We start from the raw sequence: 24,999 nt of genomic DNA, 5'->3' as shown, positions 1-24,999 counted from the left end.
GATTACTGGAGCATTTTTATAAGGAAATCCTAAGGAAACAGGAATATATCTTCAAAATAAGACTTTTGCATTTCTCCATAAACATAGCTTTGCTACTAATCTCATGCAACCCTGGAGAGCTTCCCAATGGCCCAGAGAGCAACCAGAGTCCTTGTTTGGTGTCGACTGTACTCATGCAGGGTCCTGAACTCTTTTTCCATTAATGTATTCTGTTTACAACCCTTCAGGCCCCCAGGGATCCAAGGACACGTTCCATTTGTCATTCTCCAAGACTTTCTGCATGTCCTAGCTGCCATATGCTGCTCCCACCCCCTGGATGGCCTCCTCTACCCCACTAATGCCATCTTCTCCCCGAAACCACTAGTTCTCTCGCTGGAAATCCACCCCCGTCGCTCTGCAGGCTCAGCGTCGGGTTTGGATTAATCCATCACTTTGACTCACTCCGCATTTCTCTCTTTCTCACTAGCCCATGTGTATCTTGGGACAGAGAAAGTTCTCTCTCCCTTTCCTGTATCACCAATAGCATTGAGTGCATTGGTTCATCTGTACTCTGTTTTCAGTAAAAGTTTAAAGTGTGTCATTTTTGCATTCCAGGTCTCTTCATGCACGTGCCTATCCCTCTGGAACCATGATTCCTTTGTGTTGTCATAACACCAATTCTCTACAGACAAGGAAGCCAGAGTACAATAACGGAAATGTAAAATGCAAGTTCAAAGTGATTTAGGGGTCACTATATGCTGGCCCAAATGGTGCAGGCTAACCATCATGGTCCCAGGGACATAAAAGAATTAGCACATGAAAGACTCCTGGGAAAAACCTAACACTTGAAGAGTTGAAGGACAGATAGAATATAAGACACTTTCCAAAGTAGGAAATATACATGGCCAATAATAAACAAATAGTTCCACTTTGCTTGCAATTTGCAATTAAACAAGAATAAGATACTATCCCGCACCTATCAAATTAGCAAAGCATAAAAATATATGCACTCAATTCCAGAGAGGATATAGGGAGACAAACTCTCCTATAACACCAGTGCACACTGCCACATGTTCACAAAGCCGTTGCGAGTATAGAAGCAAAGGCTTAAAAGTGTTCAAATCATTTACCCAACAATTCTCCTTCCAGGAACAGGGCTTAAGAACACAAGTGGAAGTGTGGTCAAAGATGTCCACACAAAGACATACATTAAGTATTATTTGTAGTAGTGAAAACAAGCTACCTGCCCAATACTGATGGTTAAAAATTTACATCACCATATGATCTGAATATTAGCTATTTTGTATATTTGCAGATAATTTTTAATAACGTGGGAAATAGGTCTTGCTAAAAACTGTAATAATGTTAGGAAAAGCCTAATAACGTTAGGATAAAAAAAACTTTAAAAACAGAATAGACACCATTTAAGTCTAACTGTGTAAATAAAGAGACATACATTAGTATTGTAATGATGACCATTAGTTTATAAATTTAATTTTTTAAAAACGCCGTACCTCCTAACATTATCTATTTATGGATGGCCAACTTAACAAAATTTTACTGAAAAAAATAAATGAATGAGATCTTTAATTTCCTGCACTATGGCAGACTACGGTAGACACTCCTAAATCCTCATGCCAGAAAGCAACTAAAAACATTGGAAATAAACATAAATGCATATTTTGCATGTATGGCTCAGCTTGCAAGAAAGTAAGGAAACCCTTCACAGCTTGAGAAGAAAACTGGAGAACAAATCCATCTACCCTAAGGGCAACTGCTGATTTCTGGTCATCTAAGCTTTGGCTTGAAGGCCAAGAAGGGGCTGGGAGGCAAAACCTAGCACTTGAGAATGTGGGAACTCATCCTGGAAACCCCAGCACAGAATCTCAACGCATAATCTCAAACTGATCTCCTTTCAGGCTTGGGGCCAACATTCACAGGAGCTGCTTAGTATGAACAACCATAAGCTCCAAATTTAGCACAATGGGAGCCTACTGACAGAAGCATGGAAATCTCTGGAGGAATTTACCCTTGATCTAGGACTCAGAGAATTTCCACAGACAAAATTCCAACGAGCATGAGCTCAGAATCCTAGTAACAATATGTATGAACCAGAAATCAGAGCTCACACGACAATCACCGTTAGTGAAAGTCGGCAGACAAGCCAAATCGCAGAAGCAGACCCACGTATACCTGAGATATTAGAAATGCCAGATACAGGATATAAAACAACTGATATGTCTGAAGGAATAAAAGAGTGAATCAAAATTATAAGTGAGGAACAACAGGCGATATAACTGACCCGAGTCATTTCAAAAAACTAAAAAGCACTCCCAGAAATGAGAAGTACATTAATTGGAATTTAAAACAGATGAGTTTAAATACAGCTGAAAATAAAATTAGTAAAGTAGAACATAAACCTAAAAAAATGTTTACTAAATGCATCATAGTCAAGTATGTGGAAAATGCAAAAGACAGGTTAAAAGAAAGGAAGATAGAATGAGACAGCATGAAATACATCTACAGTCACGTGTCACATAACGACGTTTCAGTCAAGCACGGAACCGCATATAGTCTGGTGGCCTCATGAGATTATAATGGATTATAAGCAAGAGGTTTGTTTGCAAAGTTGAAAGGAAAGGTTGGACCCACCTAAGCTGTTAGATTTACTACTATTTTGGGGTGGCTTATACAGACCAGGAGGATGAGCCTGCTGTCTAACTGTGCTGCACCTGCGATGGCAAAGGAGCCAGCGGAGAGGGCTGGAGAGGAGGGGAGGCCGGGAGCCCCCCAGCCACCCAAGCTCACCCCTGTACACACACATGCACCCCTACATACACACACACACTCTCATGCCTACAAACTTACTTCCCTTCCCCCAGTTTCTCTTTATCTCTCTTTCCTCTCAGTCCTGGTCCTCTCTCTTTCTCTCTCCCCGCCCCCTTCCTCTCTCTCCTCTCCCTTTTATTATTTGTTGACTCAACCTTTATTTCTCTGGGTCTCTCTTGATTTCTGCTCTCCCTTTCTCTCCCCCTCTCTTTGTATCAGCCTCTCTCCACAGCCCTCCCTCTACCCTTCCAACACACGCCCAGCACCCTGCCCCACACAACTTTGTCTTTTATACCGTATTTTTCCTGTGCCCTTTCTACGTTTACATATGTTGAGATACACAAATACCATTGTTACAATGGCCTACGGTACTCAGCAGAGTGACGTGCTGTACAGGTTTGTAGCTGAGGAACCATACAGCCTGGGTGTGTAGCAGGCTGGGCCATCTGGGTTTGTGTAAAGTGCTCTCTGTGGTGTTCACACGACAAAATGACTTAATGATGCATTTCGCAGAATGCGTCCCCATCGTTAAGCCATGGGTGATTGCAGTCAACCTGAAGGAGGATAACAGAGGAAATAAAGAAATGGCTGAGAAATTTCCAGAACTAATAATAATAATAAAAAGGACCATTAGATTCATGAAGCACAACAAATCGTGAAAATAACAAAAAAGAAATTCACATCTCAAAATATTATAAAAAAAGTATAACCCCACGCACAGAAAGAAGATCTTGAAAACGGCTCAAAGAAAAGGTAGGCAGTTTTGACCGTTAGACTTATAGCTGTCTTTTCTGTAGCGACAGTGGAAGCCCAAGGTATAGGGTGGAGAGAAAATAAGCGTAAACATAGAATTGGATGCCTTGCAAAGTCTTCTTTCAAGAACATGGTGAAATAAAGATGTTTTTAGAATTCCTGCTTTCGTCCACACCCAAACAAACTTTGGAGAGTTTAACACCAAAAGTCTCTCCACTTTGACATACCGCCAAGAGGAGCTTCTGAAATGTTTATTTTAGGAAGATGAAAATTGCTATCAGAAGCAAAGATCTGACATGCACAAAGGAAAGAGGGGCACAGGCAGTGGTAAATAGGAGGTAAATTAAATACTGTGTAGAAGTAACATTCGAGCTGTCACAAAAATAAAACAAGATAGAACTAAAACATGCAATAGTGTCTCTGTCTGGGTGTGGGTACTGGGAGTTAAGGTATTCTAAGATTCAAAATGGAGAGACGATTAAAACTATTAACTTCTGGCTTTGTTAAGTTTACACTGCAATTTCTAGCTGATCCCTGAAGTCATAGAAATGAAGAGTATAACTTCCAACTGGCAGAGAAAAAAACAGAATGAGAAAAAAATTAATTTAACACAAGACTATTAAAGAGCTAAAAAGGACAAACAGAAAGCCTAAATAACCTGATATAAATAAACCCACATATATCAATAATCAACATAAGTGTAAATGGTCTAAATTTTTGAGTTAAAAAAATACATAAAAATAACGACTAAAACTTTGCAAAAAAAAAGAATAGTGACCCTAATTAAATATTAAAGCGTACTATGATATTAAAGCTTATTATGAAGATATTAAAGCTTTTCAAAGATTAAAGTTTACTATGAAGATACAGTTAAAATAAAGTAAGAATTGGAAGAGAATTCACAAAAAATACTTTAAACTGAATAAAAATGAAAAAACATATCAAAATTAGGAGGAACTTCTGATTTATATCTTGAAATAATTTTATGAAAACATTTGATATGAGCATTTAAACTAATCTTCCCTCATAAACTAAACAATTTAAAAAGAAAAGGGTAAATTTAGGACAAAGTAAATAGACACATGGAAATAAAAAGGCTAAAATCAGAAATCAGTGTAACAGAAAAATCAATAATATAGAAAAATTAATGAAATGAAACCCAAACCCTTGGGAAAAAATTAATAAAAGGGATAAACCTCCAGCTAAACTGTTAAGGGGAAAAGACACAAATTACCAGTATTAGAAATAAATGACGGGAACATCACTAGGTTCCAGGATAATAAGACTATATTATGAACAACTTTATAGCAATAATTTAGACATCTTTGATGAAATGGCAAATGTCTTGAAAGACAGATTACCAAACAGACTCAAGAAATAGTAGAAACCCTGACTAGTCATATAGCAATTAAAGAAATTGAATTCATAATTAAAGCTTTCCCACAAAGAAACTTCAGGACAAGATGAGTTCACTGGTGATTTCTACCAAACACTTGAGAAATAATATCAATCTTCCAAAGTCTCTTTCAGAAATAGAGAACACTTCCCAGTTCCTTGTGTAAAGCTGAGACTTTCCTGATACCAAAACCAAAACTTTTCAAAGAAAATGAAATACCAATGTCCCTTAAGAATACAATGAAAAAATAAATCTCTAAATATGTTAGCAAATAGAATCCATCAATGTATTTATTTTTAAAAAGCATAATGTATCATGACTAACTAGAGTTTAACCTAGAAATATATAATTACATATGATAATCAATGTAATTCCCCATGTTTACAAAATAAAGGAGAAAAATCCTATTATTATTCCAATAGGTACATAAAAAGTATGTCAGTATTCAACATGCATGAATAATAAAAGCGTTCATCAAGTCAGTAATAGAAACAATGAAATAACCTGAATAAAAAATGGGCAAAGGATTTGAATAGACATTTCTCCAAAGAAGACACACAAATGGCCAGAGGGACATGAAAAGGTGCTGACCATCACTAGGGCATCACTAGAGAAATGCAAATCAAAATCACAACGAGATACCTCTTCACACCCATTAGGTTGGCTATTATCAGAAAATCAGAAAACAAGTGTGAACAAGGACGTGGAGAAATTGGAAAGCTTGTGCTTTGCTAGAAGGAATGTACAATGACGGAGCTGCTGTGGAAAATGGGATGGTGGTTCTCAGGAAATCAAACATAGAATAATCGTATGACCCAGCAATTCTACTTCCGGGTACATACCCAAAAGAATTAAAAGCTGGAACTTGGACAAACATTTGTACACCTATGTTCACAGCAGCATAACTCACAACAGCCAAAAGGTGGAAGCAGCCCATGTGTCCACTGACAGATGAACAGATAAACAAAATGTGGCCCATCCACACAGTGGAGTAGTATTCAGCCATAACAAGGGAGGCAATTCTGACCCAGGCCAGATCATACATGGACCTTGAGGACACGATGCTAAGTGAAATAAGCCAGACACACGATACAAATACTGCATGATTCTACTTCTACAAGGTGCCTGCAGTAGTCAAAGTCATAGAAAGAGACAGTAGAACGGTGGTTTCCAGAGACGAGAGTGAAGGGGAAATGGGAAGTTAGTGTTTAATAGGTAGTTTCAGTTTGGCAAGATGAACAAAGTTCTTTGGATAGTTGTGGTTGCAAAACAATGTAAATATATTTAATGCCACAGAACTGTACACATAAAAGTGTGTTAAAACCATAAATTTTATGTTATATAAGTTTCATCAGAATAAAGAAAGAAAGGAACAAATTAGGAATAGAAGGAACCTTCCTCAACCTGCTCGATGGAATCTATCCCAAATCTCTACAGGGAACAAGAGGGTAAGTCAAAATGCTCACTCTCTCACTTCTATTCCACATTTTACAGTAAGCCTTACCTAGTGCAATAAGGCAAAAATAAATACATAAATAAAAATAAAAACTAAATTAAAAAAATAAAGACATTAAGATGGAAAAAGAATAAATAAAACTTTATACATAATAGCATGTACACAGAAAATCCTGAGGACTCTACAAAAACACAACTATAATTAAGTGCTTTTAACAAGGTTGCAGGATTCAAGGACACAGGTCTATGCGTAGGCAAAAAAGCTTGGAAATGCGATTTTTATAAATCATGATCATTCATTTATAGTAGCATAAAGGATATGAAATAACTAAAGATACATTTAACAAACTATGTGCAAGAGTCTGTAATGAAACTGCTAAACACGGCAGAGAGAAGTTAAAGAAAGAGGCCACGAACGACAGGAAAGGCTTCAAATGCATTAGTCTGAATGGAAGAAACCTTACACAAAGAAAGTGCAATTTACTGCAATTTCTAGAGACTCTAGAATAGTGACAGAAAGTAGATCCGAGGTTTCCCGGGGCTGCGGGGAGGGGGAAGACTGACTGCAAAGGGCCAGCTATTTCTCTGAAGCGATGAAAATATCTGTGTCTCAATGTGGTGTTGGTTACACGAGCATATACTCGTACATTAAATTTAATGTAAGTCAATTATATCTCAGTATAGCTGACGAAAAACAAACAACAGTGTAGGATGAGATGGAGAAGGTGCATATTTAAAGTAAAAAGTAAAATTTGAAAAGATATGATGCCAGCCAGTCTCTCTAACCATCTGACTCCCACAGTAATGAGGTACATCCAATGCCAACAGTTTACACTTAGCAGTAGTTAAAAGTAGTATCTTTCAAATCCATAGTCAATACCAGAGTAGCTTTTGTGAGTCACATAATATTCAAGTGACATGCAATTTTCTAGAAGGAAACAACTGCATGAACCAGGGGAATCCTTGTGTACATACGAATATATGATTGGCATTTCCAACAAGGAGAGAAATAATGGATTATCTCATCAATAGTTGGTAGACAACTGGCAAACCATTTAGGAAAAATACATCCCAACCTTACACTATTTGAGGAAATCTATCCAGAGGGATTGCAGGAGGAAAAAAAGGAGCTAGAGAGGAATATAGGCCCGAGAAGGCCATGCTAAGCCTGTCAGTGATAACACAGGGAAAAGGATTAAGATAACATCTGATTGGCAAAAAATACCGTAAACAGACGACTAAATGTAACACGATATCCTGCGTAGGATCCCGGAACAGAGAAAGGTCATTAGTGGAAAAACGGGTGAAATCTGAATAAAGTCTGCAGTTCAGTTAATAGTATTGTACCATTATTGATTTCTTAGTGATTCCCAACTGTGACTCCCAGCTGTGGGTGATTTTGCTCCCCAAGGAACATCTGGCTATGTGTGGAGCCATTTTTGGTGGTACAACTGGCGAAAGATGGCAGGTGCTAATGGCATCTCGTGGGCAGAGGCACAGATACAGCTAAACATCCCATAATACACAGGACAGCCCCCCCCCCCCCCGCAACCAAGAATCATCCCGTCCAAGATGGCAACAGTGCTAAATTGAGAAACTCTGGCTTTGATAAAAGCACTGTGATTATGTAAGACGTTGCCATCGGAAGAAGCTTATATACAGGATACATAGGAACTCTCTGTATTATCTCTGCAACTCTTCTGTTAATCTGATATTATCTCAAAATCCAAAGTTTAAAAAATTATAATAACATTAAAAAGTGAGTACAAAAGGATAGTTTTAACAAATAAAAATTCAAAAGAAAAAAAGATTAAAGAAAAATGGCCAAAGAAAACATAGAGGCAATTCACGAAAGAATTATAGATGTATAATAAACACATGAGAAAGTTCAACCTCTCCATCCAAAAAACACAAATTAATATATCATAAACACCATTTTTCACTTATCAAAATGACATGGAAATTTTTGTAATGACGACACCCAGTGCTTGTGCGTGCTCAGGGAAGCTGGTATTTATGTGTTAATAGCGTATTGATACAACTGACACAGAGTATCATTTGGAAATTTATATTAAAAGCCTTAAAATTGTGCCTATCATTTGAACCAGAAGTTCTAGGAATCTGGTTTAAGGAAATCACATAAAATGCCTATGAAGATTCCCTTACAAGGACGTTTATCAACACACTGTTATAAAAATGGAAACAATCTATTCAACAAGGATGTTTAAAAAAATAGTTTAGGTAAATCTATACAGCGGTAGCCTATGTAGCCATGTGATGCTTGCAGGACCTGAAAAGCAATTTCACGTTTCATTGTTGAAAAAAAAAACGTAGGCTTTTTCTCCATGCTTTCCATGACCCCCCTTTTGTTAAGAAAAGAAAAGAGAGAATAAAAAAAAAGACTGGTGCATATATGAGAAGTACCAAGTAATCTTTTGGGAAAAGCTACTGAAATACGAGCAGTGCTGTTAGCTGTGGGTGTTGGGGTCACAGTTGCTTTTCATTTTCCTCTTTTTTGCTTATCTACATTTTAATTTTCACAATGCACATTTTACTTTAGCAATAAGGGGAGAAAAACATTACAAAAGCAAAGGTGGAAGAAGACACTGATCACATTTACGCCCTTTACTAAGCAACCTTTTAATGGATGGAGTTAGACCTGGAGAGAAACCACGGTGCCATCAGCAGCGCCTCCAGCCCAGGTGGGCTCTCAGCTGGCAGAATCCCACTGGGCTTTGCCACACCGAGTACATCAGCACAACTTCCCCGCCGATGTCTAGGTAAGCGCCATTTCCCTAACGTACAGCCCTGTGACACTCAGTGCGCTTTATGGACCAGCCCTCCCAAACTTTGCTGGCTGGGTCTCCTGTTCCACATCACAGCTCCTTTTTTATCATTTTTTGAACTGAAGCGGGTCACTTGGTCTTACACACACACACACACACACACACACACACACACACACACACACACTATGAGGGTGGGGACAGGATGCCATCTGATCAACAACACTACCATCAAAAAGCTTCTATTTTCTTGAAACACCACAGACTGTGTATCATCTTGTTCAACAGCAAGCCTGGGTCTTCAATTTAGTTTCCTGCCCAAGGAGGGAGCAGATCTTAAGTAAAACTATACAGTTTTTCCCCTTTATTTCAGCTAGCTGATTTATTTATGCATAGAAAAGACAAGACGCAAGAACACCAAATAAGATGCTGTATATTTGCAAGAGACCGGTCTCAGAGTTAGCCCTGCATTTTCCAACACACAGTGTCAGAGGAGGAACAGCAGGAGCTGCCTGGGTCAAATGCTCTGAGGGCTAAGGACCACTTGCTCAGATCCACAACTCTAGGAACAAGGAGGGTGAAGGGTTTTTGTGTTTTCCTTGTGGGGCAGATAAATAACATGGTATAAATGAATGACCCACATCCTTAATGTAGGATTGTGATACAACATCACAGCACAGTGAAAGCAAAAGCACTTCTACAGAAGACCAAATGCCTCCACTCGTTGGGCAAATGATGACAAAAAACTGAATTTTGGCAGCATTCATCTCCAACTTCTGAATCTGTAGACAACCAGCACTTAATGGCCCAACTTATATATTCCTCACCCGGACTATGAGTTTTGATGTTTCTACAGGGCATTTATCACATGAATCAAGAGTGGGTGAGGGCAGGCATTTGCGGCAGCAGGATCCCTTCATAAGAGCATGACAAAGGCTGTGTTTCCAGCAAAGAGAACACCGGCCCCGCGCATCCGCCCCCAGGACCTCTTGGGGACCTCAACCTTGAAGAGTCTGACCTCTACCCCTAAACAGCTGAGCATCAAGATGCACAGAAGGGACAAGCTGTCCTCCAGAACAGCACTGTCCGTGAAGGGGAGCAGAACACACCACCCCAAAATATGCCATTTTGGTATAAGGATTTTTTTGAGGTGAAGCCAGTTGAGAAGCAGCAGATATAAGGAAAGCTCTCTGCCTTCCCCCTACTTGCCTAAAAGCAGGATATAAATTTACAAAGATGTCCCTTCTCTCTTCTCTATTAGGAAAAACAGAATTTAACCACTGGAACCAACTTTAGCCCCCATCAGCTGAAGAAGACACCAGAGAAACTGACATAAACGTTACTAACTTTACCAGCCTTCATCTACCATGAGTGTCCTTTTATGTATTTACCTTTTCACTTTGCTGACCTTGGATGCCTAACACCGCTTTCCTTTATCCTGTCATTTCTCCACAAAACGATTATTCTTTGTTGACGATGCTGTATAAGCCAGGGCTCTAAGCCACCATTTTGAGTTACTCATTTTCCCCTGGTAGCTCCTGTGTACACCTGCAGAATACATGTTAATAGACTTGCTTGTTTTTCTCTTGTGAAACATATCTTTTGTTAGAAGAGCCCCAGAGAGAACTTAGGTGGAAGAAAAATTATTTCCATCCCCTACCTCCTCCAACAGGGCTCTTAACCAGGGAGGCACAGATTCAGATTCTAGCGTAGGTACTTAGCGTAGGTACGTAGGTAGATCCAGCACAGGTACTTTGAAAAAGCATCCCTGATGAGTCTGATGCCCTCCCTGCTGAAGAACACCTTTTCCACACTCTCTGATAACAGTTGCTGAACCACGTAAGGTTACTAGCGTGCCCCACTGTGAGCTGTGGCACTTCACCCACAGTAATGGCTTCATGCAGCTGTGACCGAATATGGGACAGAAATGACCCCACGATGGCAATGTCGACAAGATTTCTGTATTTACCAACAAACTCCTTGGACAACATAGTTTAAGATGACTTCACAGGAGGTCTCTCCAATGTTAGTCAGTGACAACAAAAATAAAATTACATGTTTTGGAAAGAGCTGAGCTTCTGCTTTAAGATAATTGGGAAAATAACAAAAACAAAAACAAAAAAGAAAACATCACGCCAAAGGAATTAAACACACCACCTGTTCTCAGATTATTATTTTTTTTCTTTTTTCCAGGGTCATCTATATCTGAAATGCATTTCCTTACAGAATTCACCATGCTATCATCACTGCCTCTTTCCAAAATCATGTCTAAAGTGATTTCCTACCGACCGCTCAGATGAAACTAAAGACTAACGATGGTTACAAAATGTACTGAGTTCCCACTAAGCTTGGTACTCCTTGTGTAAATTACCTCCTAGAGGACACAGGTCAGCAACTGGCAGAGCTTTAATTGAAACTGAGGTGGGTCTCCTTCCCAAACCCCTGGGGCTTCTGCCAGGTCACCCTGATAGTCACTCTTCTTATGTATGCGTAAAGGGTTGCTCTGAAGTTCCCCAATTTACAAATCCAACCATTGTCCCATCAGCCTGCTACAGGCTTTGAGTCCATTTCTCTCACTCCATACTTGGCAAACTTGAGCAAATCGCCCATTAGAACGACTGTTTTCTAAGTAATGTGGGGACATAACCCTTTCATACAATTGAGGGAGTCCCTCGGAAGGAAAAAAGAAAGCCCTTTTCTTAGTACAGACAGCTGGGGTGGCTGGCGTGAACAACCTCTGGAGACCAGAAGACTCTGGAATGGTCTCCACGTCACATTCAAGATCATGGGGGAAAGGATACAGTCTCACCAAGCCTTACTACGAGTTACACACACCAAAAAACATTCACTGCTCATGTGTCTTCTGTTTCCGGCATTGAATTTGACCATCTGCAGAAGATAAACTTGCTCCATGACAATGCTTGATCATTGAGTTCTTAGAGAAAAACAGTATTTTCAGATTCCCACCCCCTCTTAATTTTAAAACCAAGTGGGAATGCTATAGTTTTCCCTTTATTTTTCACCACCTACCTCTGGATGGTGAATGTTACATGGCTCCCCACTCTTTCCTAGGCAGAGAGGCGTGGGATATGGCCAAGGGGAGAGGTGGTTTGAAAAAGAAAAGGCGGCAAGCTTTTAAGTGACCTTGACATCAGCAAGGCTTTGTGGGGTCATCAGAATGGCCTGTTCTCTGCCGAGCACAGGTCCTAAGCCAGTTCTCTGTGCCCCAGGGTACACAGCTGGGCGTGGAGAGGTCAGTGCCCATGGGAAGACCTGGGTCCTGACCTCAGGAACATGCTGTCTACATGAAGAAAATGACCCCGATGACCTAGCACATACATTGCATTGCAAGGCCATAAAATTCCCAGGAGTCTTACACTTGCGAGACGAGGCGGGGAGACGCACTGAAGCTCAGTCACAGTGGTGGGCAGTGAGGACTGCTGAGCAGGGTGGTCCCCAATCACAGGGGGCTGTCGGGAGGCTTGGACACAGCACAGTCATTGGTTCTCAATGAAGAGTGCTTTTGTCGTAGCTCTGCCCACCCACTCCCACCCAGGTAATGCCTGGAGACGTTTGCAGTTGTCACGGGTGGGAGGGAGGGTATTGGTGTCTAGTATGTAGAGGCGAGGGATGCTGTTAAACATCCTACAGTGTGCAACTGAGAACGATGTGCCGCCAAATGTTGATACTGGTGAGGAGAGGGGAGGCAACACGGGTGGGGGGCCACTGAGTCAGCCAAGGCCCAGGTCAAGGTTCTTGAGAGGCAGGAACCATAAAGCAAAATGCTCCCCTTTACTAGCAATCACAGAGATGCCAGCTGAAACTACAACAAAGCAGTATTTTCATCTGGAAACGTGCAGAGATTTGCACATTGACGCCTAATCTTGGCCAAGCACACACAGAAAGGGCCTTCACCTAGGCTTTGCCTGGAGTCTCATTTGACATCGTATCAAGAACATTAAAAAGGCTAATAGTCTCTGATTTAAATATTCCATTTCAAGGATTGTTTTTCAAAAGCAAATAATCCAGAATACAGAAAAGCCTTAAACACCAAGTGTTCACATTCATATTATTTCAAAAAGTGAAAAATGACTAACAACTTTCAGGACCAACAATGAAGAAATAGGTAAACTTTGATATAGCTGTAAAATCATGCCATAATCAGTAGAAGTTATCTTTGTGAAGTACTATTAATAGCAGGAAATATTTATGATATGGTGCTAGGTGGCAGAGACCCAGAGGGAAAGTACATATGCCCCTGGATCTCAACTATTTAAAAGAAAAAATTAGACATGCATAGAAAGAGAATGGAACATACTAAAATATTAATGATTATTTCAGAATACTGAGCTTTTTATTCTGCTTTTTATTATTCTTGGTTGCCTATGATGTATTAATTTGATAGTCAGGAAAATAAATCCATTTGGGCATAACAATTTCATGAAGATAAAGGCTTGATGAGGACAGCGGCAGTGAACATGGAAAAGATGGATGGACATAAGAGACTTTTGACTTTTGACTTGTGGCATCATAGGTTAGGGAATCAAGAGATCAAAGACAATTCAAACTTCTGAGCCTGGGGTCCCAGAGGTGAGGGGACCATTACGAAGAGCAGGAAGGTGACACCAGTGGCCTGGGATGTGCCATCAGGAGGCCACGGGAACACAGCCAGATCATGAGTGTGAAGCCTGGCCCGCCCCCACCTAACTAGTGGTGAGTTCTGGGCAAATCACTTTACATCTTGGTATCTCAATTTCCCCACCTGGAAAACGAAGGAAAATAATGTACTTATCCCGTGGACTTTGAAGGAGGAGTAAATGCAATAAAACCTGTGAAGTAACTGGTCACAGAGCATGGCCTCAGAAACAAAAGCCACAGCTGGAGAGGTGGGAGGACCAGTACTGAGCGGAAATGCTGCTGCCCCCGCCAGACCTCTAAATATTGGCACTTGCAGGTCCTCTTCACTTCCTGCCCTTCTCTCCCTGGGTGTTCTCAAGCACGTCTGTGGCATAAAACACCAACTCTAGGAAGAAGGATCCCCAAACCATAACTCTAACCTAGAACTTTCTTTTGGGCTCCAGATTCATGGGTCCAACCCCCAGCTTGCCATGTGCGCCTGCTATCCCACTGACCCTTCACACATAACTTGTCCCATGGTGCTCAGGACCTTCTCTGCTTGTCCTGACATACCACCCAAGTGGAAAAAAACCTTCTTCCCTGTTATCCAAAACATATGAAGAACTCTTAAAACTTGACAATAAGAAAACAATCAACTTGAATAAAATATGAGCCAAAGTCCTTTATGGACATCTCACCAAGGAAGATCTACAGATGGCAAATGAGTATGCACAAAGATTGTTCGGATATTATGAAATGGTGCTAAGTGGCAGAGACCCAGAAGGAAATTGTATATGTAGTGGGATCTCAACTATTTAAAATAAAAAGTAGACATGCGCAGAAAGATAATGGAAGAAAATATGCTAGAACATTAACAATAATTACTTCAGGGTCCTGAGCTTTTTATTCTGCTTTTTATCATTCATGGCCGCCTATAATGTATTAATTTGATAGCCAGGAGAATATTGATAACATCATATGCCATCAGGGCAATGTAAATTAAAACAAGATGCCACCACACAAAATCCAGAACACTGACACCACCAAATGCTGACAAGGGTGTGGAGCAACAGGAACTCTCCCTCGTTGGTGGTGATAATGCAAAAGAGCACAGCCACTTAGGAAGAGAGTTTGGCAGTTTCTTACAAAACTAAACATATAGTCCATATACCATATAATCCAGCAATCACACTCCTTGATATTTATTCAAAGGAGCTAAAAACTTATGTCCACACAAAAGCTGGCACACAAATGTTTATAGCAGCTTTATCCATAACTGCCAAAACATAGAAGCAACCAAGAAGTACTTTGGTGGGTGAATGGATAAACTGTGGTCCATCCAGACAATGGAATACTATTCAGCACTAAAAATAATTGAGCTCTCAAGCCACAATAAAAGACATGGAGGAAATTTAAATGATTATTAGTAAGTGAAAGAAGCCAGTGTGAAAAGGCTATATGTTTATGACTCCAAGTATATGACATTCTGGAAAGGGCAAAATTAAGGAGTCAGTAAAAAGATCAGTAATTTCCAGAGGTTGTGGGAAAAGGGATACATGGAGGGAGCACAGGGGATTTTTAGGGCAGTGAAAATACTCTGCAAAACTACAATGGTAGATAGACCTTCTTGTATAATTGTCCAAACCCAGAGAGTGTATAACACCGAGAGTGGGCCCCGAGGTAAACGGGGCCTTTGAACCCGTGATGATGTGTCAATGTGGTGCATTAACAAACGTACCACTGTGCTGCAGGATGCTGATAGTGGGGGGAGGTTATGCGTGTGGCGTGGGGGGGGGGCAGGGGGCTAGAGGAAATCTGCGTACTTTCCTCTCAATTTTGCTGTGAAGCTAAAACTGAAAAATGAAAAACAAAATGTCTATAAAAAAATAAAAAAGTAACGGTTTCCCAGTGCTCAGCCAGAAATCCAGATGTCACCCTTACCACCTCTCTGTTCCCTCCTCCCGATCTCATTGATGACCAAGGCTTGTCAATTCCAGCACCAGGCTACTTCCCTGCCTCCCCAGCCTCCGACAGGGCTCCCCTACACATAGCAATAGCCCCACCTTCTCTGATCGCTTATACTCTGAGGAGCAGGAGTGATCTTTTTAAAGCATACATTATATCAATAAGGTAGACATTACAGCACACACGACTGCACTTAGGATACAACTGTATGTAACCCTTGTTCTGCCTCTAAGCCCCTAACCTTGACCCTAAGCATGGCTCACGGTCACCCCTCCAGCCTCATGGTGCTACTCGCTATGTTGTAGACACACTGGCCTTCTCACTTCTCAGTTCCTCCAAAGTGCCCAGCTCTCTGCCTTCAGCCTTTGGCACACGCCGGTCTTTCTACTGTTGCTTTAAGAATCCGTTTACAAGTCCCTCCCTCAGAAAGCTCTTCTCGACCACCTCCCTCTTCCAAATTAAGCCTCCCTTGTTAAAGACTTAGAACACGGACCACAGTCTACACTGCAGACTGATTTCCAGGGTATCGTTTAGATGTCTGATTATTGACATCTGATTATTGACAACACTTTGGGATTTACCTTCAAAACCTCGCCCAGGAATCTGACCTCCCCGCAGCACCACTGCCACCCCGGTCTACTTCGCCGCTCCCGCTCCTGGACAACTGTCCAATATTTGGTGTTGAGTGAATGAATAAACGTCAAGGGTGGGAGAGCCAGAGTCTCCACTGCCCTCTTTATATGGGTGCCAAGGTCCATACCCCACCCCTCCACCCCACAGCCCCAGGTCCAGCCAGGCGAGAGCCTTGACTTGTTTTAGAGAATTATAGGATCACAAATTGGAAACAGTATTTAAATGTGAGGCACTCAGACGCCCGTCAGGAATGAAGGGTCCATTCCGCCAGCTCCTGGGACTCCTCTGCAGGAACATAGTCCTCGGCACTGCACCACAAGGTCAGCAGCTGGCCGGCCAAAGGGAGCTAAGGTCACATCCCCTCGCCAAGGGGTATAAAGGTCCAGCCCCCTCGCCTTAACTCAGAATAACTTTGAAGGGACATCCCAGTTAGAATTCCCTAAGGCCTTCATTAAGACTGCATCACAGAGCAACGCTTCCCCCTGCAAAGTCCTGCTTCCTTCTCTTTCCCTCACATCCACGGGTGCTGCCGCTCCCAAGAGCACTCCCCAATAAATGCCCATTAAACTCCATCTCAGAGTTGAATTTCCAGAGCATCCAACATGCAGCACTGGCAAACAGGGTCAAGTTTGTCTTGGAGGATGGATGAATCAGAGTCAGCAAGTTACAGCCTGCAGGACCCATCTGGCCCACTGCCTGTTTTTATAAATAAAGTTTTATTGGAACATAGCCACACTCACTTATTTATGCATTGTCTGTAGCTGCTTTTGTTCTACAACAGCAGAGTTGAGTAGTTGCTATGGAGACCATCTGGCCCCAAATCCTGATTTAATTACTATCTGGCCCTTTACCAAAAAAAAAAAAAAAAAAAAGCTTGCTGGTTCCAGTTCTGGATCATTAAAGAAAAACCACATTTGTAAAATAAGGGCTCCTCAAATGTCTTCTGGGCCTTCCAGTAAATAGTCCTGTGGACCTGGGGGAGCTGCGTGGCAGGCACACGTCTCCGGGAGGCTTCACACAGGCACAGTCTGTGAGCTAGTCTCCCCTGAGTGGTATGTGTATTTCCTTCATGGAATAAACATCACTCACTACTGATGGGTGAGAGTCTGGTGTCAGGACGCTAGTAGACACAGCCCGCATGTGATGTTCTGGCAGGAAAGTCCCTTTGGATTCCTTCCTTTCCGGTCGTTCACGTCTTTGGTCACTAGTGATACGAAACTCCACCAAACATGTCCGAGCCTAATGCTACCAGAAGGCGAGGCCCTGCCTGGGGCTTCCAGGGCAGAGGGTCTGCCATAGAACCTCAGTGTTTGGGGCAAACAGATGTGGGCAAAAAGTGTGCTCATCAGTCTCTCCTCCAACACCAGGTGGTTTTGTTCCGTCTGCCTGGATGGTTTGGGAACTGGGGAAAGCTTCAGCTCCAGGCCAAGGATGCAAAACGAAATCCGCTATAAGTAATAAATCGAAGTCAATACCGTTTTAGGCATAAAATACCGAGCAAGGAGAGAACCACTGGGATCAACGTTGTATATGCCATAGCACACCACACCACAAAGAATGGGATTTCAGGCTGGGAAGGATTTCTGAGCTAATAAGTTTTAACCATATCAAATGACATGGCTCATTACATTTAGTTAGAAATGCTGTGTAGCTCGCCCTCCTAATAGATTCTACCAGGGCAACCGGCCATCAAACACTAGTGCTACTCCTTACATCCAAGAGTGGTCTTCAAACATCACGGTTGATAGCTATCGTGCACATGTGGGGGGGGGGGGTCCCCACCAGCCAAACTGCTCTGCTTAGGGCTGTCACTGAGAAGGGCTTGGCAGGAGCCAGATGCACGGAACTGTTCTCAGCTCTGGCACTTAATGGCCACATGGATTGGACAAATCATTTAATCTTCAAGCCTTGTTTGTCTTACCTAAAAAACAGGGATAATGATATTCTCTTTACAGAATGGTTTGAATGATTCAAAGTAATGGATACAATGGCTGTAGCCCGGGGCTTGGCATTAAGGATTTCCACAGTGTACGCGATGGTTATTAACAGGGTGATGGTGACGATGACAGCAGCAGCGGCAGTAACGATGATGAAACTCTTCCTTATAGTAGGAGCAGGAGTTTGTACAATGCCCATCTGGCTGGTGCTGGCAGGATGCTTACTAACGGAGGAGACGCAAGGAACAAGCACACAGGGACAGAGGAGATGAGCAATGAGGGAGCCAGTCCTAAATCCTCAGCCCTGAAACGACAGCAGGTACCCTGGGTCTGTTAGAATGCTACGTCCCGGGAGACACGGCCTGTCCATACGGCACAGTGTTTGTCAGTATCCTGTTTCCCTAATCTTAGTAATCTTTCTGGGTGCATGTCCTGGGGGCTCATTGAAGAACGCAACTTGTAGGACTTCCTGTCTCATGACCTTGAACTAGAACCAAGATCGCCTTGCTTCCATTTGCAGAATCTCCCAGACTGCACCCACCTTGCAGCTGTAAGCCAGCTAGAGAGGACGCTGTGCACGTGCTGTTTTGGAATCCTTCAGCTGAAAAGGACCAGGTTCATAAACTATGAAGTATGAGGACCACTAAGGGCAATGCGTCACCACAGGAGGCTGTCAAGACGCCTGACAAGATTCCAGTTTCCAGCAGGAGGGCACAAACCTTTCCTTGGAGTTTGAATGAGCATTCCCAGTGTCGGAGAGCACTGCATTCCGACTAACACGCTTTGTCAGGATGAAGGCCAGCGAGCTGCCCCTTGCAGGCTTGTGCGGGTTACACCAGCACCGACTGTGGTTGTTGTGCTTATAAAATTCAGGCAGGAATTCTACAAAGTGGACAAGTAGCGCGCTTGTCACCTGGGAAGAAACGCATTCCATTGCGGATTAGTTTCTGAGGGCGGGAGCAGGAAAGTACAGGGATGTGTGCGTGTGAGTGTGTGAGTGTGCATTTGTACACGTCTGAGGCATGTGCCCCCAACGGTAGCCTGAGGTTCTGTGGCTTTGAACTTCAGGACTAAGGGACCCAGAGTCACAGGAAGCCTCTTTCCCTCACAGATTTCACGTCAGGCAAATAGAGCTGAAATTTCTTCACGCTTGAAGGGACCTTCGAGAACACCAAACCACGTCTTTCTCCAGTTACCGCAATGAGGAAACAGGCTCTGAGAGTTAGTGCGCCCTGGCCCCATTCACTGCACTCGAAAATAATAGATTGGCAATTCTGAAAAAGGGGATTGGGCCTCTGTGAGTATCTGTTTCCTTAAATGGCAGCATGAGGCCACGTGATATAGAGCCACGTGTAAACCCTTGGGACATAGAGCTCTCCTGAGGGAAGTCAGCCTGTGGGAAGCAGAATTCACTCATACTCTTTGCCTAAGACAGTCAGTTACAGGAGGACTCATTGACAGTCACAGTCAAAAATCTCCTCTGCACCAAAGCCAAAAATAAGTTGGGGGGTTATCTCTGCTCGCGCCCCTCTGCTCTGAGATGGATGGTGAGTCCTGGCTCTAGTGATTTTTAAAGATCCTTTGGTGCAAGTGCCATAAATACAAATTATCATTTCACACCACGAGACAAGGCATAAAGACAAAGATGAGCTTACAACAACATGGGTCACATATTTCCAGAACCTTCCTCAAGGAATTATTGCAAGGAAGGAAGAGGAAGTGGCTGGCTTCAGCAACTCCTTTAAATAGTAGAGTGAGGCCCACCTTTGCAACACTGATGGCTGCTTACATTTTCCTCCTTGCAATAATACATCTGTAAGACTCAGGCATTTCAACCATCCAATCAATCTGAAAGCTGTGTCAAATTGCCTTAAAAATCTGAGCACTTAATACACAAACGCTCGTTTAATTAATTACATCATTTAATATTTCTACACACATGAAAGCCTTAGAATATTTTACTGTCATTCATTTTTATTAATTAATAAAGCTTTAATGGACAAAAATTGCACTGTAAAATTATTATGCATATGCTGCCTTTTCAATTTTACTATTATCTTTAAATGTTCTCCCCAAGTGAAAAGTCACTAATTCATAAACCAGAGCCTCTTGCAGAAAGTAAAGCAGAAAATGGGAAGTTGACACAGAGAAAGAACAAACTGTGGGCTTTAGCTAAGGTCTGCTTTCCCCTCCCTGACCTCCAGGGAGAGGTGAGGGGAGCCCGGGGTCAGCTGACCTTGGAAATTCTGGCTGGCCCTGGCAACGGTCAAAACAGCAACAGATTCTGGCCAAGTTGCCCCTGAAAATACAACCCAGGAAACAGAAAACTGCTGCTTCTGCTGTTTGACATAGAGAGTCCCCAGTTTGCCTCATTTTGGAACTGTCCCTTAATTACCACACACGCACACATGTGCACACACACACACACACACACACACACACATACTCACACACGTGTACTCCATTGTGGGGATGTGGAGTCTCAGTTCCTCAGGCCAATCCATAAATACCAACTCTCTGATTGAAAAGTGAAAAGGGTAGCACTCTGGGCACCTCCGGACACGCAGACGCTGGGGACAGGGAGACGAAACCTCTGGGGCTGACGGCCCTTAGTTCTTCCACCTTGTTAGGAACGGCGCCCGCCTAAACTAGCAATAACTTGATTTGAGGGCTATCATTTCCCACTTGCTACGTATGGTCTCGAAGTATTGTTGGAAACAAAACTTTGAGGGAAAGTGTCTCATAATCCACAAAAGGATCATGCAAGAAAACATTCCCCGTCCAGACATCCACACCGAGTTCACAATTAAGCAACCTGAGCAGATAAAGCAACTCTATCGAGAATCACTTCTTGGAATAAGTTATAGACAAGAAACTCACTACCCGCCCCAGCAGGGCGTTTACAGAGGACCTGACCAACCGGGGGGAGCCCCTGCGCTGGGCGGCCCCTCCTGAGGGTGGGCGGTCACTCACCTGCCGTGTAACTCCAGCCAGGAATGTGAATGGACAGTTGGTTGGCATGAATGGTTGTGTGACAACGAGCTGCATGGTCCTCCTTGTCCTTCCTTATAGTCACCTGGTGAGTCCCTCCATCTGTATTCTCCAAGGGAGTGGAGCCACTCCAAGGACATGAGCCAGTCCCCAGATGCAGCCGCCCCAACGAGGGGTTTCCCTTGAAGAAACTTTCTTGCACGCTCGGGGTCCAGCGCGGACCCAGGAGGCTCTGGCTTCCCTCCCTGAGCTCTGGCTTGAGGGTGCTGCCTATTGGCCCTCCGTTAGCTGTGCCATCTACTCCATCTGGTGTCAATCTGTGTGAACTGCAATTTAGGTTGAGCGACAGGACAGATCTGTGCATTTTAGGGCCCGCCAGTTGAGGTGGCTGAATGGGGACAGAGAGGGACCTGTCCAGATAGTAGATGGAATTTGGACACTGCTGAGACACCCTGAGACGGACGCAGGAGCTGAACACCAGCGGGCTCTTTCCTGACTGCGGGGTGCCTGGAGAAAACCTGTTCTGTCTGTTGTCCACACTGGGAACCCAGCACTCGTGTTCCTCACACAGCTGTGCATGGGCCTCAGGGAATGTCAGTCTCATCACAGAGCTGTTTCTGGAGAATTCCGTGCAAGCGAAGGGTCCATTGTGCTGACATGGATCAGCCCGACCGGCCAGAGCAGAGGGGTCCCCGAGCAGCGTGCCTTGGGCCCTGCACTTGGTGCACAGTGGGTCTCGCACAGCCCCCCACACCCGGGTGCTGGCTGGGGGGCCCACGCGCCTGGCGGTGATGGTGATGGATGCAAACCCCTTTTGGGGGCGGCTGCAGGGCTTCTCCCTGGGGGGTGGCTCTGTCTCAGGTCCTCGCACCCCCACCGGCGACGTCTGAATTGCTGATCCGCCCGGAAGGAAGGCGAACGGCCTGTCGATGGTGACTCCACTGCGATTAGCCAGAGGTCGCCTCATGGGACACGCGTGAGGCTGAGCCAGCGTGCACGACACAGGTAAGGCGGCCCCATTCTTTTTTGATGTATTCTCATCAATCAGCTGTGAGATGACTATGGATGAAATCATTTTTGTGTTCTGTGATGCCAGAGTCTCCTGTGAATGGAAAGAGATGGCAATTATTCAAGTCACCCATTGTACCGCAGACAAAAAACCCTCTTTCAAAGGCCCACAGGACGCTGTCCCTGACACTCCCGTCCAAGGCTTTGGCCACACACCCGACACCATCTCCGAGCATTTGTTCTGAAGGGCAGGAAACCCAATCTGTTTGTGAACCGATTATACATCCTGGAAACATTTCTCCGCCTGGGGAATTGGTTTGTCTCTGACAGGTGTCTATTTCTAGTTTATTTAATGGTCTGTGTGTGACGGGGATCACCAAATTTCGATAAGCACGTCCACCAGGCCCAGGAGTGCCTGATACAGACGCAGCCTCACCGGGGAGGGTAGACACAGTTCTGGAGGAGGGTGGGGCTTGGGATACACTCATGTGGAGGTGAGTCAGTACTTCTCCATGGCAACAGCAGCCTGAGTCCCGGGATCCCCCTCCCTACCTGGGTCTCCAACTCCCCAGAGGAATCCCCACATCTGCCGTTTAGATGGAATTCAGTGTGGTTCCCCATGCTTGCCCTCGCGGGGTCAAATCCCAGAGAGCAAAACCACAGCAATCAATCTTCAAGGCTGCCAGCCGACCCGACTGGCACGCTGACCACTACCATCACTTATCAGAATAGGGTGGGGTGGGGGTTAGGACTGAGACAGTTCAGCTGCCTTTCAAAGCTCTGCTGCAGAAACACAGGTTTCTGTCCATGTCCCCGTCACGGGGTTTCGGACTTCCTCATCAGCAGGTCATGTGTCCTAACAGTAAATCACTAGTGTGTCCAAAACAATGTGCTGGTACTTTTAGTACAGCACGCAAGCAGGCTGAGAGCAGGCAGAGGAGTATCTTCTGTCTTTGCTTTGCTTTCATCCGGTGCATGGGTGGAGCACGGCAGAAGACAGACACTGAATGGACTCCAGCCCTGGCACGTGCTTGCCGGCGCAAGCCCCCATTTGACGTTTATTAGTCTAGTGCTTCAGATACACCCTTGCATGAATTGCACAGAATCAAAAATAATGCTGGCAGCTCCTCAACCCCCAGTGCCTGCAGCCTTCACCTCGGGGGCCCGAAGGTGCAGTTGGTTCTCCGCACATGGGCAGCAGGTCTCAAGCTCCGAGGTGCCTAACGGTCACCTGCAGTTTTACAGTGGCAGCTTCCCCTGGCTCCAGAGGTCCTGGTTCTGTGGTTCTGTGTGTGGGGGGGGGGAGGGGCAGGCATCTGCAGTTTAACCAACATCCCCACCGTGCTTGATGTACGTGCTCCGGGAGCACACGTTGAGAAATGGGAGCAGCGTCGTGGGGCTGCTCGCCTGTTGGGGGAGCAGAAAGCCCTATGTTCGATGAGAGCAAAGTGTGCTCTTGCCTTGAGACATGAGAAGAAAGCACGGGGCCATTTTTGTTTTCTTCAGAGCAGGATTAATATTCATTGACTCCACGAACGACCTGTTCTCCTCCAGCTGGCCTTTTCATGGGTGGCCCCCGTGTGTGACCTTAGCACTCGGCCGAGGCTCATCGGTCCTTCCTGGGAGACTCCGGAAGATGGTCGGTTTGTCTTTCTTGGTTTCTCCTTTTTTTTTCTTTATTGTGTTTCATGGCAATATCCATCACCTCACACAGGGTCATATTTTAAAGGTATGTGGAAAGTTGCAAGTTCAAACATGACGAGAGATTCCGTAGGTGAAGAAGAAGAAACTGATAGGAGAGTCATCTGAAAATTTACTTCATCTTTTAAAAAAAGTGAAAAATCACTTGGTACCTTTTTCCAGATGGCCGACATGAGCCAGGCCCTCTCAAAACCCTTTCATGGCTCTCAGCCCAGTGGCACGTGAGTCACTGGGAGCTTGTAAAACCCCGATGCTCAGCCTTGTCCCTAAACAACTACATTAGGACCCCTGGGGTGGGGCCCAGGCATCAGTGTTCTTAAAGCTTCTAGTAGTCCCAGTGGGCAGATGATGTTGGGAAGACCTTCTGATGCCAGCCCTGGGAGAGAAAACAAATCCATCTTGGAAACTGCAGCACTGGTTTTATTTTATAGAGCATTGTTTCCCATAGTTTGGGCCAGTGACCACCTGCATAAACAACACGTAGGGGCTGGTTTTAAAATGCAGATTTCTGGACCCCTCCCTCTCTGGACCACGGAGATGAGCCCAGAATGACTACATTTAAGCAGCTGCAGCGGGTGCATCTGCAGAGATAAGGTGGAAAGGATGGTGGGCTGGGACTCGGACCTCCTACTGTCCATCCTGAGCCTGGGGCTCCAGACTGGCCACAGGACCCTGGAGGAGCCTTGCTTTCCAGAGCTGCAGATCAAGGGGAAAACAGTAATTCCTGTGGAGATCCCAGGCTTCATTGTCCAGCTGGTTTTCGACATCAAGAGGGTACCCCACCCTTCTGGGTGAGGATCCCATGAGAGCCTTGGCCCTGGTATGAACGACGGGTACCAGAAACAAGGGCTGAGTTTCTAGGAATGAATGAATGAACGTCATCTCAGCCAGGAACAAGGACAGAAAAGACCCCTCTGGAATTGCTGAGCATGTCAGGGTAACACTGACC

General features: G+C 44.1%; 1 protein-coding gene across 4 annotated transcripts in view; it reads right to left on the bottom strand.

Moving 5' to 3' along the window:
- LG07H10orf90 (linkage group 07 C10orf90 homolog) overlaps nucleotides 1-24,999 on the bottom strand; it is a 190,261-nt gene that overhangs the window by 35,593 nt on the left and 129,669 nt on the right. For all 4 annotated transcript variants that reach the window (XM_019728236.2, XM_019728237.2, XM_074338815.1 and 1 more), the window contains one exon: nucleotides 21,324-22,443. In XM_019728236.2, coding sequence (XP_019583795.2) covers nucleotides 21,324-22,443 — 1,120 coding nt within the window. The remainder of the gene's footprint in view (nucleotides 1-21,323; nucleotides 22,444-24,999) is intronic.

This window comes from Rhinolophus sinicus, linkage group LG07 (genome assembly GCF_036562045.2).
Source record: "Rhinolophus sinicus isolate RSC01 linkage group LG07, ASM3656204v1, whole genome shotgun sequence".
NCBI lineage: Eukaryota > Metazoa > Chordata > Mammalia > Chiroptera > Rhinolophidae > Rhinolophus > Rhinolophus sinicus.
The sequence above is the reverse complement of the archived record's forward strand: the minus strand, read 5'-3'. Positions and strand labels throughout refer to the sequence as shown.